The following is a 20,083-nucleotide window of genomic DNA, read 5'->3' as shown; positions in this document are numbered from 1 at the left end:
TTCTTTATTTCCCAGTGTCCTAAATGTCATTGGCAAATCCTTTATCTTTCATCCTGCGTTTTTAGTTCAGGATATGAGTCCTGCTAATTACTAAGTACTGAAACAGCAGGAAATGTGAGTGGAGTGAGTCTATGGAGTGGTCAGATAAAGGATTCCACTGTACACTGTACATGGCACCAAGCAGAGATAAGTAAGTACCACTGTATGGCTGACACATGCGCACAATCACCAGCCAAACACATCTCAGCTGACTAACAGGGTGAAACACTTCATTATCTAGAACAGGTGCGGCTACGTTGGGTCATTAAGCAAATACAAACAGGAGAACTTCTCCAGTTGGTACGAATCCTTGTGCAGGCTTACAACCGCAGGCTTACAACCACAGGCTTAAATATTTCAAAGTTAAATTTTAACAAATTATAATGATCTTAACTGTGATACTTCATTAGTATTTCACTCAAATACCAAAGTTAGAGCATTCTTTACTGTCCTTCTATACTGGAGATATTAGGCTAATGTGGCTAACAGGTAATGAAAGCTCATAATCTACAAATGAGCAAAGCATGTGGCAGACATCCAGAGCGACTTACAATGTGATCATTTCACACAGGTGGGCAAAGGTAGTGTTGGGAGTCTTGCCCAAGGACTCTTATTGGTATAGTGTAGGGGGCTTGCCCAAGCAGGGGACTGAACCCCAGTCTACAGCATAGAAGGCAGAGGTGTTACCCACTATGCTATACCAACCACTGTATGACATACTATTATCTATAAACATTGACAAAGGTACTTTACACAGCTAAAACAGTAATAGCAGCCACATTAAAGCCTGAAATTTGTCTATACTTTTTTGTCTATACTAATGGTTATGAAGCTAGCTCTCTTCCATCACTTGCTAGCCATGCTAACCTTGTAGCTCCAGTGCAAAGCAGCCAACTTCAGGCAACAAACACACAGGGACAACTTGTGTACATTTGATTTCTCATCAAACCTTTCCGTTAAACATAGCTGCAAGTTGCTGTATCTCACTGGCATGTCCTTTCTGTAAACATCCACACATTTTCATGGCCCACAGCCCAAGCAACAGAGGCTAAAGGCCCTAACAGTGCAACATGCAGCAGAGATGCATTTCTGGAATGTTAACCATTATATCCACCTTATCCTCGCCCGATAAACACCGGCAACTAATTAGGAGTGAGACGTTCAGAGAAATCTGCATCAGCATGGCTCTGGCTTGTGTAGCTAAAAGGTGACAATTAAGTTATATTTAGAGCGTGTGGTCGGGAGAGGGGAAGTTTACACCACTGGCATTTAGAGAAACAAGACCTTTAGATGGATTAACATTTGGGAGGCAGATGTATGCCATGTTTGAGAGCATGTCTCAAGTTGCAATGTAGCTGCAAGTTGATGGCAGATAGCGCTGCTGAGCAAGGCAAACTTGAAGGGTCATTCTGCACTAAAAATTGTATGCGATATGTTATTTTGTTGCGTCATGCAGTATTCCGTAGCACAGTCCTGCAACCCTCACCCTCATCAGTTTCACAGAACTCAGAATTTGATATCTTTTTGGTGTTTCTGTCCATCACTGTTCTCTCAATACCCAGTAAGCATATGATGCAAATTTAACAGACACCTGCTGGGAATTCCTACAATCCATTCATGTAGAGGCTATTAAACACAAGACTTGATATTCGGCTACTTAACAGTTCCAGCAGCTGTTTGACTTCCTTCTGCATCAACCAAAAAGAAAAGAAAAAAAAATCTAACAGCCTGCCCTCACATAAGCCTCCTAAAATGCTTGTAGTTCCTCCCACCTTCAAAAAAGGGTGTTTCTGAGTTTTTAGACCTGTAAAACGCCCCTACCACTCATCCCTTAGGCCTCCATCCATGCCTAGTGGTAGGGTGTTCCAATTTTTGCACCATTTAAGTTGGAATGGGGAAATTCGAACGAGAAGCTAGCAAATAGCTGACTTCAGCTTCATGCCACCAAAGAATTAGCAGTGGACGATAATAAATACTTGTCTTATATTCTCTCTTTGAAAGCATATGATGGCCTAAATGTGACTAAAGCCCAGCAATGAGGAGCTGAACTTTCCCCTCCTCTGCAGTCACTGCAGACTGACAGGGCAGCACTAGTAGCTATTAATGAAATAAGATTCCTTTTTTATTTGAGGGTTGTCCCGTTTCGAATGGAAGATTTTAATCACTACCTCTCAGTTTCAAGGGGCAAGGTGACACTTGAAAACCAGGGGTAGGGGTAAAAATAAGAAATGGGATTGGCCCCAAATGTCCTGAAAGCAAACTGCAAATGGAAACTGAACTGGAATAACAAAATTATAATTTGACATTATTATAATTTGGACATAAACTGACAAAATTCAGGCTTCAGCTTCTGCTACTACTGTTTTTAGCTACATGCCCTGCTTTCCTCCCTGGTTATAGAGGACAGTATGCCATTCAGTGTTAAAAACCACACAAGCAAGGCTATTAGGGATTACTTAGATTAATTACTTAATCTAAATTATGGGGATTTGCAGACCTCTCTGGTGGAAATATGTAATTGCATGCAACGTGCAGAAGAATGTTTAGCTACATCGGTTTTAACAATTTGAGCCAGCTGGAGTCAACAGTGTGATGATTTAGGCAAGCAGTTAGCACTTATTGGTGGGCTCTAAGCTTACGTTTTAGCTACTTCGGCACTGTAGTTCCAGTACAAAACTACAGAAGCAAACGTTAGAAAACAAACATGTCTTGGCTGATCGCCTGTATTTAAGGTGAAGGTTGAAAAGAGATTTGATTTTTCTCTGAAATCTATCTTTGAGAAGGAGCTTGTATTCTAAAGCGTGGTGAGAAGAAATATTATCATGAGAAATATCTGTGCTACCTTTCCCATGGAAGTGCTTGCGGTAGTATCTGGCACCCAGGTCCACGTGCTCTATGCCGTGCTGCTGTAGTCTCTCCAGGCGTGTAGCTTGCTCCTCTGGCTCCACCTCCAGTACAGATATGCTGGCATTGGAGCAGCGAGGCCTTAACCTGGCCTCAGCCCCACCTGATTCCCCCCGCTCTGCCCATGAGCTCAGGAAGCTCACGTTGCGCTCTCCGTAACTTCCAGTCTCGTTCAGGAAGTTGGGGCAGCTGAGCAGGAGTTGTTGCTGGGGGCCAGAGCTCAAGCTGACCTGATCAAGAATGTCTGGACCCGAAGCACTGGACCCCTCTGTAAGGTCCCTGCAGCTCAGATCGTCCGTGCTGGAGAAGCTAGGCTCAGCCCCTCCTAGAGCCAAAGCCCGTGATACTGCTAGCGAAACAGCAGTGGTCGAGGAGGCAGCAGATGCCCCTGTGGCGGTGTTGCGCCTTTGGGCAGCAGAACTGCGCTGGGCAGCTGCTTCATGTAGGTCAAACAAGATGCTCTGAGCATCGTAGTGTGCAAAGCTCCGTACACAAAGCCAAGGTTTGAGAGAAGATGTGTCCAGGGGTCGTCCCATGTCCTCAACGTCGCCCCGTGATGCCTCTATGTCACCCCGGTTGGCTCCACGGAGCTTCCGAAAAAGAGATGAAGTGCCCAGGGATGACTCTGTGCCACCACTTTTCTTGCGGACACGGCTTTCAGGCCGGTCTTCAGGGCGAGAGGAGGTAAAGGCAACTTCAGGAGAGGCCCGGGATGCCTCAGGTGAGGTCTGGCCTCTTAGCAGCTCACCCAGCCTGGCAGGGGCAGCACTGCGCTGGTCCAGCCTGCTCTCTTGCTGAAATTGGCTTAACATGTCAAAGAAGCTCTCCTCAGGCACAGCTTGCACATCTATTGACGAGGTGCTACCGTACTCACGGAACAGCAGGCGACTTTCGACCTCCCCCTCATCCTGCTCGCTCAGGGTGATCTCGCTGTTGGAGCGCTGCCGCAATGGGGCAAAACCTGACATTCTGTACCGAGAAGGGGAACCCGGGATGTCTCTTAAGCTCCGCCCATCCAGGAACTCTGCGTCCTTGCTCCGTCGCATGTAAGCCACACCCCCTCGATTCAACCCCACCTCCCCATTGCTGCCACTCTCAGAGTTACCGTTTTCCAGCAACGACTCCCGGGACCGTTCCCGTCTCGGTGGCCAGTCTGCAATGCGTGCCCGGACACCCATCTTCGGTACGGAAACGCGGGACAGCGAGGGCTCAGCTGGGGAGGTGTGGCCATTGTGGAGGGGTAGGCGGAGGTGGACTGGGGGGAGGGGCTGAGATAGTGGGCCTGAGTCTCTGTATATGTTCATGGTGCCCGGGGCAGTATTATCAGAGCTGGACAGTAGGAGAAGGGCAAGGGGTGCAGGCGAGAGAACATCTCGAGCTGTTGGGGATAGAGGAGCGAGAGAAGGAGGCAGGGCGGGACTCCACACTGTCGCTTCTTCCTCTGCCTCCTATGTACATGTCGTTTTTTTTGGCTAGCCAATACTGCAGAACTCCCTGACAGGCCTTAACCAATCACAGTGAAACAGCAATGGGCACAGGAGACTCTCAGCACAGACCTGCAAAAAAAGCACAGGGAGACAGAGAATTTGGTAAAACATCCAGTCAAATGCGCTCCAACTACAATATAATACTACACCTTATGCATCTGCATTTTGTTGCCAGATAAGAAAATTTTAATCTAAATTTTGTCTTTTTTTAAAAAAGGTCAGTTGCCCTTTACACTGTGCAACCATTTCAGGACAAATGGACCAACAACAATTTCACATTAAAATTTAAATTGAGAACATACTTTCCTTCTCATATAAAATTTCAGAAATATGAGGTTTTCTTACAACAGCGACAATTTGCATACTACTGCACTGACCCACTTATCACTGTCAAAGACTGATGAAACAATCGGCACCAGAAATTAAAAGCAAAAATAATAGCATTCACTGAAGTTTCTCTTTAAATCAGCCTTTTTACTGCCAAAAAGCTCATGTTTAATGAGAAACTAACCATACAATTTAGAAAAAAAAAATAGACTGAGTAAAAGAAATGACTGAAAAAGAAAGAAACGAGATATGAAAAGCGAAAATGGAGCAGAGGAAACCTGCTAGGAGTGAGTAAGGGAACATAAGGGATTTTGAGTAAGGATTTCTCTCACGTATTCAGGCTAATCTCGATTCCTCTTGCCTAGCACAGATACCATTATCTCCAACAGCATTACAGCCACATGGTCCAGTTTACACGGCATATCTTCCTCTTGCTCTGTATGTTAGACCACACTAAGACCAACAAATACAGGCAAAGACCCACACCAGCTTTGCCTCAGCGAGGATGGCGAATTTTGATCCTCAATACTTTTATCCCCATGTATATGAAGCTAGGAGTCACACACATTTAGTGGCTATGAAGTGCCCTCTTAAGTGCCGTTCTGCTGACCGACAGGTGCAGCGGCCGTCCAGGGAACCTCGTCCTCGGCCCACTGGTTGCTAAGGGCAACAGGGGTTAGGAATACAGCCTCTGAAAACCTGCCCACATCCCATTGGTCTGGTGAGGCATGCAGAGGTGCAGACATTTAGCACTCGCAAAAAGGAGCACCCTGGTCATGTGACCCTGGAGCTCACACGTTAGCAAGCCAGTCAGCAGGGCACTGGGCCAAAGCACCTGCAGGTCTGACCGTTAGATGGCTAAATGTAGAGCCAGATTGCCAGATTAGCAGCCAGAACAGTAATGCTGTAAAATACATGTCAGGGAGATCATTGCTGCAACACTACAGCATCTCCACAGGCTTCAGGCAAAAGTTCAAATGTGCCAGAACATTTCAGGATGGCATTCCGACACCCTCTTGATAACTTTAAAGGGGTGTATAACTGCTGTATAACTGGGGCATTCTACAGAAATGTCCACTTTACTTAATCTTTTTATAGATGTCATTTGTGTTACACATAAGAAAAGTAACACCAAAGACATTTTTAATGGAAAATGCATTTTACAAAACAGCTGCTACAGAGCATCACACCACATGTTGTCAATCATGGATCATCCACCAAAATATGTCATTTAATCCATTTGTATTTTATATATTTTTTTACAGTTAGCTAAAGAATAAAGTAGGTCTTGACTGCAGCCGGCTACTACTGGCCAGCGGCAGCCTTCAAACAATGCAGTGAAAAAGGGAAAAAAAGGCAGTGCGTGTCACATTGTCAGCTTTCAAAAAGAATTCCACTACTTTCCAAACTCCAAGTTAGTCCCTGCAAACAACCCATGATCAGCCACGCCTCTGAGGCAAGGCTTAAATCATCTGACACAGTAATAAGGACATGACTCAGAATCGAGATGTTGTAATGATTTGTACTGAGAACGAAAAAAAAAAAAACTTTCGAGAGAATCTCTCATGCGTCCTTGTTCACATGAAGATGATAAAGTGTCAAGTCACACAGAACATGAGAGAGGAAGTAGAGAAAGCTTGTAGATGGAAAAGAATTCAGAGAGAAGTGACATAGTAGGAGGAAGAGAGAGACAGTGTGAGATTAAAGAGCGAGAGAGAGAGAATGAATCACAGTGACGTGCTTTAATATTACAGTCAGATCAGATCAGGCCTCAGCACAGCTCCAGGACTATAAAAAGCTCACTCAGCATCAACTGTTCCCTCCACTTAACTTCTCCCTCTTTACTTTTCATCTTCCCTTTCAGCCTTTATCTCTTTCTTCTGCCTTCATCTGTCCATCTACTCATTAAAGTGCTCTGCACAGGCATTTATACTGCTGACTGAAAACAAGTTGGTAAAAAGAGAACAGTTCAGTCATCCTACTGACAGATATATACCCCAGAAATCACTCAACTTCCTGATGATATATGTACACTATATTTCCAAAAGTATTCACTCACTCATTCAGGTGTTCCAATCACTTCCATGGCCATAGGCGTATAAAACCAAGCACATAGGCCTGCAGACTGCTTCTACAAACATTAGAGAAAAATTGGATCACTGTCAGGAGCTCAGTGAATTCCAGCATGGTACCGTGATCGGATGCAACCTGTGCAAAAAGTTCACGCGTGAAATTTCCTCCCTACTAAATATTCCACAGTCAACTGTCAGTGGTATTATAACAAAGTGAACAAACCTCCAAACTTCATGTGGCCTTCAGATTAGCTCAAAAACAGTGTAAAGGGCTTCATGGAACGGGTTTCCAAGGCCAAGCAACTGCATCCAAGCCTCACATCACCAAGCGCAATGCAAAGCATCGAATGCAGTGGTGTAAAGTGCCGCCACTGGACTCTAGAGCAGTGGAGACATGTTCTCTGGAGTGACAAATTACAGTTCTCCATCTGGCAATCTGATGGACGACTCTGGGTTTGGCAGTTGCCAGGAGAACTGTACTTGTCTGGCTGCATTGTGCCAAGTGTAAAGTTTGGTGTAGGGGGGGGGGATTATGGTGTGGGGTATCTCTCTTTACACAGCACTTAAATGAGCACTGAACTATAAGCTGCACTTATTTTATTGTACTTCACTGTGTATTGTAGTTTATTGTATTGTATCTTATTGTTATTGTATTGCATTGAACGGCACAGAGTTCTGCGTTCAACTCTGGTTCTTTTTCTCTTGGTGTCTGCAGTGACATATCTGTTTCTAGCAGTATCTGAGCTCAGGACTGTCTTCTTCTCTTAGCTATTGGCAACTAGCAAAGATACTTTCTCTAGATTGACAAAGCACTTCTTGTAAGTCGCTCTGGATAAGAGCGTCTGCTAAATGCTGTAAATGGGGTTGTTTTTCAGGAGTTGGGCTCGGCCCCTTAGTTCCAGTGAAAGGAACTCTTAATGCTTCAGCACCAAGAGATTTTGGGCAATTTCATGCTCCCAACTTTGTGGGAACAGTTTGGGGACGGTCCCTTCCTGTTCCAACATGACTGCACACCAGTGTACAAAGCAGGTCCATAAAGACATGGATGAGCAAGTTTGGTGTGGAAGAACTTGACTGGCCTGCAAAGAGTCCTGACCTCAACCTGATAGAACACCTTTGGGATGAATTAGAGCAGAGACTGTGAGCCGGGTCCAACATCAGTGTCTGACCTCACAAAGCGCTTCTGGAAGAACGGTAAAAAATTCCCATAAACCTATCCTTTGTGGAAAGCCTTCCCAGAGTTGAAGCTGTTATAGCTGCAAAGGGTGGGCCAACATCATATTAAACCCTATGGATTAAGAATGGTATGTCTCTCAAGTCCATATGCGTATGAAGGCAGACGAATGAATACTTTTGAAAATATAGTACCAATGGAACCAGAAAATACACACACACACACACAATGGGACCTGACTCAGATTTCTCACGTTGGGATCTGACACCATTTGCCCAAATGTTTGTCAGGTTTGGGTTGGGATCAATTTTAATATGCAGGTTCTCACAGTCCGTCTCCCACTTTTAAAAAGCATAATTCATATAATAATTTTTCTTGTATGTCTTTTTTCCTGCAGGTTCACTTATAACATTTGTGTCATTTAATGTACAAAAACGGCCATAACTCATTTTTATGTGAATGTTTTCCGAGCTCTCTTAATTCCTCAGAACTGAGTATGCTGCTCTCATGACATCACAGAAACATTTCATTCAAAATAGACGTCACTTCATTTGAAAAGAGGGAAATTCACCGTATTCTTCCCCACTACTTTCATAACCTAAAAACAGCTTTTAATCCGGCATGCTGGAGTCGCCCACTCGTCTATGTTGTCAGAATTTAGTGCTGAGGTCCATGAGGCCCTCGCTTGTGAGAACATGGATGTGCGACGGGGAAACAATGAGAGCATTATAGAAAGTTTATCCAGACAAAAAAAAAAGTTTAAAATGTTCTTCGAATGTACCGCTTCATAAATTCAGTAAAGCAGAATTAAATGTTAATATTGGACAGCTAATTATCATCACATATATATACAGTGAGTCCAAGAAGTATTTGATCCCTTGCTGATTTTCTTTGTTTGCCCACTAATAAAGACACTATCCTTCTGCACTTTTAATGGTAGATATATTCTAACATGGAGAGACAGAATATCAAGACAAAAATCCAGAATATAATTTTAAAGAATATATTTTAATTAATTTGTATTTCAATGAGGAAAATAAGTATTTGATCCCTCTTACCAAACACACTCAATACTTAGTGGCAAAGCCTTTGTTTGCAAGCACAGCGGTGAGACGTTTGTTGTAGTTAACCACAAGTTTAGCACACACACCAGGGGGAATTTTGGCCCACTCGTCTTTGCAGATCCTCTCTAAATCACGAAGGTTGGTGGGCTGTCGCTTGGCAACTCTGACCTTCAGCTCCCTCCATAGATTTTCGATCGGATTGAGGTCTGGCGACTGGCTGGGCCACTCCATGACCTTAATGTGATTTTTCTTGAGCCAATCCTTTGTTGCCTTTGCTGTATGTTTAGGGTCGTTATCATGTTGGAAGACCCAACCACGGCCCATTTTCAGATCCCTGGCAGAGGGGAGGAGGTTGTTCCTCAGGATTGTGCGGTACATGGCTCCATCCATCTTCCCAGTGATGCGGTGAAGTAGCCCTGTACCCTTGGCAGAGAAACACCCCCAAAACATTATGCTTCCACCTCCATGCTTGACGGTGGGCACAGTGTTCTTGGGGTCATAGGCAGCATTTTTCTTCCTCCACACATGGCGGGTGGAGTTGAGGCCAAAAAGTTCAATTTTGGTCTCGTCTGACCACAAAACCTTCTCCCAATAACTTGGTTCATCTTTCAAATGATCATTGGCATACTTGAGGCGCGCCTCCACATGTGCTCCCTTCAGCAGGGGTACCTTTCGGGCACTGCAGGATGTGAATCCATTGTTGCGCAAAGTGTTGCCAATTGTTTCCTTGCAAACTGTGGTCCCAGCTGCCTTCAGGTCATTTGCTAACTCCTGCCGAGTGGTTGCAGGACGATTTCTGACCGTTCTCAGCATCATTGCCACCCCACGAGGCGAAATCTTCTTTGGAGCACCGGGCCGAGGTCTGTTGATTGTCATGTTATACTCTTTAAACTTTCTGATAATTGCACCAATAGTTGTTACTTTCACATCCAACACCTTACTAATCTTTTTGTAGCCCATTCCAGCTTTGTGAAGGTCAACAATTCTGACTCTGAGGTCCTGTCACAGCTCTTTGGTTTTACCCATGTTGGAGACTTGAAATCTGTGTGATCTGTCTGATTCTGTGGACAGGTGTTTTTCACACAAGTGATTAGTGAGAACAGGTGGCTTCAGGTCAGGTAACAAGTTGATTGGGAGTGTCTAACTGGTCTGTAAAAGCCAGAACTGCTAATGAATACTAAGGGATCAAATACTTATTTCACTCCATGAAATACAAATCAATTAATATATATTCCTTAGATTTATTTTCTGGATTTTCTTTTTCTGGATATTCTGTCTCTCCATGTAAGAATACATCTACCATTAAAAGTATAGAATGATCATGTCTTTATTAGTGGGCCAACGAAGAAAATCAGCAAGGGATCAAATACTTCTTGGACTCACTGTATATATATATATATATATATATATATATATACACACATATACATATATATATATATATATATATATATATATATATATATATATATATATATATATATATATATATATATGTGTGTGTGTGTGTGTGTGTGTATATATATATATATATATATATATATATATATATATATATATATATATATATATATATATATATATATAATCTATGATCTAATGACAGCTATTACTTTCACTACACAGTAATTTAACTGGTATTATCAACAGAAACATCAGGTTTTATCTGGCACTGATGACAAGCCTCTGAGTTACTTTCACATAAAATTATGTTGAGCTCAGGTCAATTCTGGACTAAAACAATTTTTTTTTCAGACTCAGGTGGTGTTTGTATGCCAAACATGGTTTCCATCATTTACTGTAAACAAATAACACTTTAATAACACCCTTAACTGCAGTTTATAGCCTCTAACTGCACAGCTTGCATCAGTTATCTTATTGCACTGATACTGTATCTCCTAACATGGTGGTCAAACATATTCATTAGCTGGCTGAGAGCCAGCAGTTTATAAAGCACATTCAGTCTATTTGACACTCAGTTACATTGTGGGTTATTGATGGAAAGGAATCCAGAGCAAATAATGCCAATACATTCTGTTCTGTCTACTTTACACAATCTCTCCTTATCCCAAAAGGCTACGGCGCTAATGCACCCAACAGGTAATGGAAGCGTACACAGCAGCAATTAGCTTTGTGCTAACTGCATGCCTAAATGATCACAAGACACACAATATTTGTAAGTAATCGCAAATAAACATATCGCTGTTGTCAGAAGAAAACTTTGTATTTCCAAAATTACAACTTTACAGTAGAAGGAAAAAAAACTACTTTACTTTCAATGTAAGTCAATGGAACCAGACTTTTTACCAAGTCATTTTGGGCCGGTTCTTTGGGTTCATTCATCATGAGATTTACACACAATGTGACAAATCCTCCTTCATTTCAGAATGGGCTGCTGAGATGGGCAAAGTAGCTACATATCACCGCTGTCGGAACAAAACCTCGTATCTCCAAAATGGTTTTACAGGAGAAGGAAAAAACATACTTTACTTTAAATGTAAGTCAATGGAACCAGACTAAGGAAATTTTTAAACAATTTACCTCAGCAGTGCGATATATATATTCTTTTTTTTTAAGACGTGCGTATCTATAGTTATCTGTATGCTGAAACATTTGCTGGATTTTTATGTTTATTTATATATTTCTATGATACAGAGCATTGTACTGCACTGGATTAGGTTAGGTCATGAATGTAATACTGATGCAGCTACGGTGGGAAGGGGAGGGAGAAGGATGTCATGTTGTTGCAATATTCAAAATGTGATTTTGTATTAATCTAAGATTAAAAATCTAATCAAAAACCATACGTGAGATACATTTGTTGAAACTCTACATGTGTGACAGTGAAAACTCTGGTTAGCTACAAACTTCCATTACTTGTAATTACTGACACTACTTGTCTGACAAAACATGCTTTGGTTGATCAACTACATTTGAGTTTGGAGGTAAAACAGTATGTAGATTAGATTTCTGCAGAACTTTCACATTAATCACATTAATGGTGCACACAGTCAACACTCCCACGCAGCAGTGCCTCGAATGCTGAGGGGAATGATGGAGGACACAATGGCCTCTTTTCCACTAGAGCCAAATGGTTCTCCGTACCGTGTTGTTCCACTCTGCTGTGCTGCTGAATCAGAACCAGGAAATATCTAAAGCTACACACAAGTGTGGCTCAGTAACGGCTAACAAGCTAATATCTACAAAACCAACGCCAGTCACTCTATGTTGCGCTCTTGGAGCTTTTATCCTCAAATAACAGACGTTACTTGGACATAAGAGACAGTTAGCATTAGCCTAGCTACAAGGATACGCTGCAGAAGAGGTTTAATTTCTAATAATTTCGAATAATTTGTTTTCTGTCACTCCAACACCAGCCATTCCACTCCACTCCCTCAAGTGTGAGTAGTTATCATCCCAACGTCTGTTAATGAGAAAAGAAGCTGTTCTGTGGAGAGCCAAGATGGTGGCATGGTTGCTAAGCTAATGCTAACTAGCTCAAAACATGCTCTGTGTCAAACGGTGTTTGTGTGGAATTGCTACTGCAATGGTTTTCAGAATCGTTGGACATTACAGTGGAAAAGAGGTCAGTGGGCCTCATTCTCCAATATTTTCCATAGTTTTTCTTTACATCTGAAATTTTGCCAAACTGCTCCTTTTTAAACTCCTTGAGACCACAGGTGGTTCCAAAACGCACTTCATATTCTTCGTAACTTTCATATTTCAAACCCTTATACTAAAAGAAGCTGAACTCACAGTTTGTTTTTCTACTGAAAGTCGACCCGTTTTTCTCCAAATCTGGGCTATAAACTATAAACAGAAGCATCTCTTCAGTGATCTGCTCTGTACCAACCAGTGGTTGATATAGTGTAGTGGGTAACATCTCTGCCTTCTATGCTGTAGACTGGGGTTCAACCCCCGATTGGGTAAACACCCTACACTATACCAATAAGAGTCCTTGGGCAAGACTCCTAACACCACCTTCGCCTACCTGTGTAAAATGATCAAATTGTAAGTTGCTCTGGATAAGAGTGTCAGCCAAATGCCATGAATGTAAAAATTATTTTTATAAAATAACACAAAGAGCGTCTGAGATTTTTGACTTTCAACAGTAAACTGTAAGCAAATAGTGATATGTGTATATCATAAAACACATGTTCTGTTATTTTGAGTTTCTACAAAAAAGAAATAAAAATGTACATTTATTTCATGCAGTTACTGAATAATTTGCCTTACAGTTTGGTCACGTAAATTCAGATGAACAAACCAAAATACAAGCTGGAGAATAAGAGGCTAAAAGTGTGAACACAAACAGTAACAGCAGACTGTATTGTTTATTGACAGGCCTTTTTATAAGCTGGCAACAACAGTGCATTTCAGACGGTCACTCGAGGCAGCGCCTCGTTATCTTTGTTTTGGGGACTGTGACCTCCACCAAGGCTGAGTGGGGGAAGAGAGCGATTCCACAAAGCTCTTCCTGCTGGATTTGGCTGTGACGTTGCATCCCATCACTCCCGGCACCCGCGCCTGATTACAACAACAGCTGCAGAGAAAGGAAGAAAGGGCTCTTTCTCCTTCCCTCTCTCTTTTCTTTCTTTCTCACACTCGCTCACTCACTCCCCCTTGCCTCCCTCTGTCATTCCCTTGAGCGTTTGGGTAACTTCTGCGTTGGGAGTGTTGACTATGTGCAGCTTAAAGTGATAGTTCAGCAAAAAGTCAATTGCACGCAACTTTCCCATTAACCCAAATGGAGTCGATCAGCTGAGACATGTTTGGAGTCTGAAGCTTCTTTAGTTTTGTACAGGAGCTACAAGGCTAATGTAGCTAACAATTAATGGAAGCTTACTGGGGAACCTACTGGCATTGAACAAACTGCATGTCTAAATATCACATACCTGCCATAAACTGGTTTAAGGTGTTCAGTAATCTCACATTGACTTATGTTGTCAGTAATAATGGAGCAAAATCTACTCAAAGTTTTAAAACAACGCAGATGTTCGGTTCCCATCACCACCACTGTGAACAATTCTTACTCTTGTTTCTCCAGAATGGAGAATTTCACATCAAACCAATTTGAATGACTTGCTTTAAGCCTTAACTATTTAATTATGAAAAACAGTGGAATTCCCCTTTAAGCCGAGCATAGCACAGCACTATGGCTTATGCCCAGCCCCAAATCTGAAAGGGACTTCAAAAAAGCTTTAATTCCTCACCTAGTAATTAGCTGAGCGTCTGATTCAGCCACTTCAAAGTGTGACCACACACAGAACACGCGAATGCTAATGATGGCAATTACGCTCTCTTACTCATGTCCAACGGCTGCGAACGGAGAGATGACAAGTTCGTACCATAAAGTGATGACACACCTGATACACCAGCTTACAGACCAAACACTTACACATGATTCCCCAGAGCCTCACATAGCTTACACTGTTAAGACCACAAGGAACTTTACACAGTACTGGAAACATTAATCAGGCAAAAACACAATTACAGATAACAAGCATTTACAGGTTTTTACTCTGTTTTACCTTCAGAAATGTTGGTTTAAATGTCCCCAACAAGTAATTGAATGCTGTTAACAGTCAGGTTCTAGATACCATGACTAAAGAGCAGAAAATTATTTCAAATGAAGATAAATGGCAATGCTATTTTACAACCCCATTTCCAAAAAAGTTGGGACACCGTGCAAAACGTACATAAAAAGAAAAAAATGCAATGTTGTGCAAATCACCTATATTTTATTGAAAATACTACAAAGACAACATAACAAATGTTTTTTGAAAAATATATACCTATTTTGAATTTGATGCCAGCAACGTGTTCCAAAAAATTTGGGATGGGGGATTGTTTACACTGTGTTTAATCACCTGTTCTTTTAACAACACTCTGTAAGCGTTTGGGAACCGCGGAGACACTGCTGCAGTTTTGAAAGTGAAATGTTTTCCTTTACATATTTGATACAGGATTTCAGTTGCTGTACAGTTTGGGGGCTCCTTCGTCATATTTTTCATTTCATAATGTACCAAGTGTTTTTGCAATTTCCTTTACAAATATGGTTTACATGATTTGCATATCACTGTATTCTATTTTTATTTACATTCTGCACAGCAAACACTGGACTGCACAGTTCATTAGAAAGAGAGCATAATTAGTCCTGTTTGACTGGATTTACTGCAAATCCACAATGTCGTAGGCATCAGGCAACATATTCCCAACCATGCCACAGAGAAGATTTGTTTGAGGGATGCGATGGAAACTCTTCAGACATCTGGTTCCTATCACCACCACTGTGAACAGCTTTGACTCTGTAAGTTTCTGAAGAACAGACTATTTCACACCAAACCACTCTGAATGACTTTACTTCTTTATGATGTAATGACCCCAAAATTGTGAAAAATCGTCCTTTAAGTGAAGCGTTTCGATTGAAATACAGCTCATTTTGAAGCTACGCTGGTTTTAAAGAAGAAATATTAAATCGGCATCAGGCAATACTCAAGGTTTGAGTATCGGTTTGTTAACGAAAAAGCGGAATTGTGGAATCTCTAGTGAGGTGAAATACTCAAGGTCAGGACACCCAACTGTGTATAAGCCCAAAAAGCAGGGATGGATTATATATGGGAATCAAACAGGTACTGGCAGAAAAACGCTGACATTTAAGGATGTAGTTATTGTACTCTAGAAGAGCAGAACATACAGGCGACACGGAGTTACTGGCTAAATAAATCTGCAGTCTATTCATTTTACTGCATTTGTAACCCTGTATATATAAATCTCACATTTTTCTGTGATGCTAATGCAGAGTCCCATTTCTTCTTTTTGCCCCTACCCCTTGTTTTCAAGGGTTACCCAAACCCCTAGGATCTGAGTTACAAGGGCCATTGCTTTATTAAAGGTGACCCTGCCTGTCTGCAGTGACAGCAGAGGAGGGTAAAGTTCAGCTCCTCACTGCTGGGCTTTAGCTACATTTATGGTATCATGTGCCTTCAAAGAGGGGGGCAATTATTTATTATTGCCCACCGCTGATTCATTGGTGATACGTGGCTGAAGTCAGATATTCACCACCTTCTTGTTAGATTTTTCCAGGTCCACCTTAAATGGCGTCAAAACTGCTAGAATATTTAAGGTGGTACAGGAAACTTGGCTAGCCAGCTACCAAGACATTAGCATGCTGTTACCAATTTTTTATGCTTGTTACAAAGAAAACAACCATGATACGTTGAAACAACATTAAACTGAGATAACTTTGGTGTCTTGCCATTTACTCTAGTTTTTCTCATAACGCTGTTTGGAGTGTGACTCTGAAAAATCACGCAAAATAGAGGGCTAAGGTCTAAGTGGTAGGGCCAAGGGGTGAAATGGGATTCGGCCTTAGTCTCAATTGTAGAAATATGTGGGTATCAGCACCAGCAGCAGCAACAGCACCTGCAATCTCAATTATCAACGTGGGTCCACAGTTCCCATATCAGTGCAGCCCTGAATAAAGTATAGTGTGTGCTGAAGAGCAGAGGCAGCTGAACTATGTGCTTTAGCCACGTATACATGCATAAACAAACACACAGTCTATGGCAGTTGACTTTATGTATACCTGCCCAGGACTGACCGCACTTGAGCTGTCAATCATAGATTAGTCAATTTCCTGTCACTGTATGACGCCAGTTGTCTCTGTTTATCAAAAAATAACAGGGAGGAGGGAAAGAGAGCACTGAGGAAGTGCGCAAGGGCCCAAAGGGGCTTATAAGAGCAGAGGAATGCTCTGGAGGGTAAGTGTACAGGCAGTGAGGTCAGCTGGAGGTTGAAGGGAGCGTCAAGGATCAAAACCTCAGCCTGAAGGAGACCAGCAAGCGGCAGTTAGCAATGTCAGTGCTACTAGGGGTGGGCAATAGGATGATATTCTATCGTTATCATGATAAATATGCTTTTCTGAGTCTATTGACGATATTGTCAGTACTTAAAAGAACACTAGCTACGTTTCATTACAGTGAGCACTATTAGGTGTGTTTAAAAGGATTTAGTGCCGTGCAGTTTGCAAAATGTTGAATAGAAATCAGTGTAGATATAGGTTTATTGTTATTATTATTAAAGTATTTTTTAGATGTGGCACTACAGCTTCATTTTATCTCCTCCAATTTCTTAAATATCAGAACAATTAAATGTCTTCATGCAAATTGCACAGTGTGAAAAGGTCAAAAAGACAAAGCAGTATAAATAAAGAAGATAGGTATTTCAAATGAAGCTTTTCCCCCCAAATGTAGTTTATAATACACTACATGTTACTAAAATCCTTCAAAAAAGACTTGAATAAGTCATATATCGCTGCTGTCTGTATCTTTACTTTTTGCTGTTTTGTGCTTTTTTACAGAATTTGAAAAAAAATGCCAGCTGCCCTTTACAATGTGCTGAATTTTCATGATGAATGGACACAGAAAAGCTCCGAAGTCCATTAACTTCCATTCAAAGTTATGAATGTGAGGTGAATAATGAATAATAAGAGGTTTTGTGGTTTATATCTCTCTCTTTGAATGAGAAGGTGAGGCAGGATAACTTGATTTCCAAATCAAACGTCCTCACTTTTGCATGCAGGTCACTCTTTGGGCAGCCCTGATTTAATGGATCGCAGCAAGGGCTGAAGGACAACAAGTATCTGATCTACATAGTAGCACTAGGGCTGTATGATATGGACGCAAGATGCAATGTCTGACAAAGCTATTGGATTGACGATATGAGAAGCGATGCATTATGATTAAAATAATGTGCCTCTGAGTGAGTGAGCCTCAAATTCAAAACCTGGTGTCCCCTTAAAGTAATTAAAGACCTCTCGTTTAAGTAAACACAAAACATTACAAAAGCCGCTTTCATCTTTGTGCAAAGTGAGCAATAATCATAGTTAAAAACGAATCGCTTACATCACAACTATAAGCATATTTTTGTGCACTGTTAGAACAGCAGCCAGCATTCCTACAATAAATGCACATATTTTGTTCCTTGAAATGCTCCATATGGTGATGCAGATTTGTTGTGACAGCCTTCATCAGTGCTTCACACAGTGGGGCTGAGAATAGGGAGCTCATTCGAAGTATTACTACAGGTCAGTTAACTGAGGAGTAGGTTTTCATCTGTGTGCAATTATGTCACTGTTGTGTCCATGTATGTTCGATCTGCCCCGTCTTCACAGCCCTTAACAAAGTGTCTATCACAGAAACTCTTATCGCAATGACAAAAACATGAATAATCATGCAGCCCTGCACTGTACCTACATTCACTGGCCATTTTATTAGAAACACCTACCATATAGGTGCACTGTGTAAGCGTACACTTACAGACCATTTTTTGCTGTCCAACTTACTAGCCCACCTCTACCTCATCCATCAATGGTAAGGGACCACCATAGGACATGGCATGAAGCACAGCAGTGTTCTAGTGCAACTGGCTTAGTTTGTTTCCTGCTGTAGCCTTACAGAGATGCAAAAGCCAAGGAGCACATCCTTATGTATTGCTTGTGCATTAAATTAATAATCAAATAATAAAAAAAAAGACAGGTTTGCTTTTTTAGTTTAGAACTGGAGCGACAAAAAACACTAGAACTCAACTGTCAACCAAATAGCCCAAAATATTTCTATGAAAATCTTCAGTAGCCTCATAAGTTCAATGGAACCACCAATGGCTCCAAAACGCACTTCATCATGTTCTTCATAACTTTCATACTGAATAAGCTACATTCAGAAGCTGGGCGTCGTATGAGGCTGAAACTGTCTCCTTTCCAGTCAAATAGATGGTGATGTCATTTTAAACCCTTATAATAAAAGAAGCTGAACTCTATTTTTTTTCTACTGAAAGTCGACCCGTTTTTCCCCAAATCTGGGCTATAAACTATAAACAGACGGCGTCTCTTCAGTGATCTGCTCTGTAAAAATTACTTTTATAACATGATACAAAGAGCATCCAAGATTTTTGGCTTTCAGCAGTAAATTGTAAGCACATAGCAATATGTGTAGATCATAAAACACATGTTCTGTTAATTTGAAGGGCGTTTTTACAGAAAAAGAAAAAAAAAGCATTTATTTCATGCAGTTACTGAATAATGTGCCTTACGATTTGGTCACGTACATTCAGATGGACAAACCAAAATACAAGCTGGAGAATAAGAGGTTAAGACTTAAAGTAAGAAAAAAAAATTATTTATTAGTAACATTTTTTTAGGATTTTTACTAGTTTTTTTTGTAACAATTTTTTAGAATTTTAATAACAAAATGTAGTGTATTATAAAATACATTTGGAAAAGCTTAATTTGAAACACACCTACGTTCTTTATTTATACTGTAAAAAAAAATCTAAATAAAAAGTAAAAAAAATTACAGAGACTTCGAGCAGATTCCTTTATATTTATGACTATCTTTGTCACAAATACTGATTTCAGATCAGTGCTCTGACTCCTGAGGAGTTTGGTGAATAGAGACTCTGTTGTCTAAATTGGCTGCTCGCAGCTTTTCTTCAGTTTTAAAGCTCACAGCAAGACATACTGTGTCCTAAACCACAATGACAAGTCTGTGATCATAATGAAGAGCTGAATGAAAAAATGAAAGGTATGAAAGTTCCTCAGGGGGTATATTTGAACAGTTGAAGCATTAGCCTCATTGCTTAGAACTGCTTTGTTGTAGAAGAAGGAAGCAAATTTTGGGACTCCAAACATGTCTTGGCTGATTGAATACATCTGGGCTAAATGGAAACTTTGTAAATGAGATTTTTCACTGCAGCATTCCTTCAATACAAGAGATAATATAAAGACGAAAGATTAATATTATATGTAATACATTGACCAGCACTAAAACCTTGTCTTGCCTCTACAAGCACATATTTATGGAGGAATTAATGAAAAAGCATTTTCACTCCCTTCGCTCCCCCGATTCCAGACCAAATGGAATCACAAATTCCATGGTGGTCTATGAGACATCTACAGTAAAGGAGTAATGACAGATGTTCCAATAAAAAGCATGAGAACAGTGGTTTCCAAAAAGG

At 41.1% G+C, this 20,083-nt stretch overlaps 1 protein-coding gene across 2 annotated transcripts in view; it reads right to left on the bottom strand.

Moving 5' to 3' along the window:
- Window positions 1-20,083, bottom strand: part of sipa1l3 (signal-induced proliferation-associated 1 like 3) — a 159,905-nt gene that overhangs the window by 63,764 nt on the left and 76,058 nt on the right. For both annotated transcript variants that reach the window (XM_017708042.2, XM_017708044.2), the window contains exon 3: window positions 2,882-4,499. In XM_017708042.2, the coding sequence (XP_017563531.1) occupies window positions 2,882-4,247 (1,366 nt within the window). In that variant the 5' untranslated portion in view covers window positions 4,248-4,499. The remainder of the gene's footprint in view (window positions 1-2,881; window positions 4,500-20,083) is intronic.

The sequence above is a fragment of the Pygocentrus nattereri genome, chromosome 7, assembly GCF_015220715.1.
Source record: "Pygocentrus nattereri isolate fPygNat1 chromosome 7, fPygNat1.pri, whole genome shotgun sequence".
NCBI classification, from domain to species: Eukaryota; Metazoa; Chordata; class Actinopteri; order Characiformes; family Serrasalmidae; genus Pygocentrus; species Pygocentrus nattereri.
This window is presented reverse-complemented; position numbering and strand designations above follow the sequence as displayed.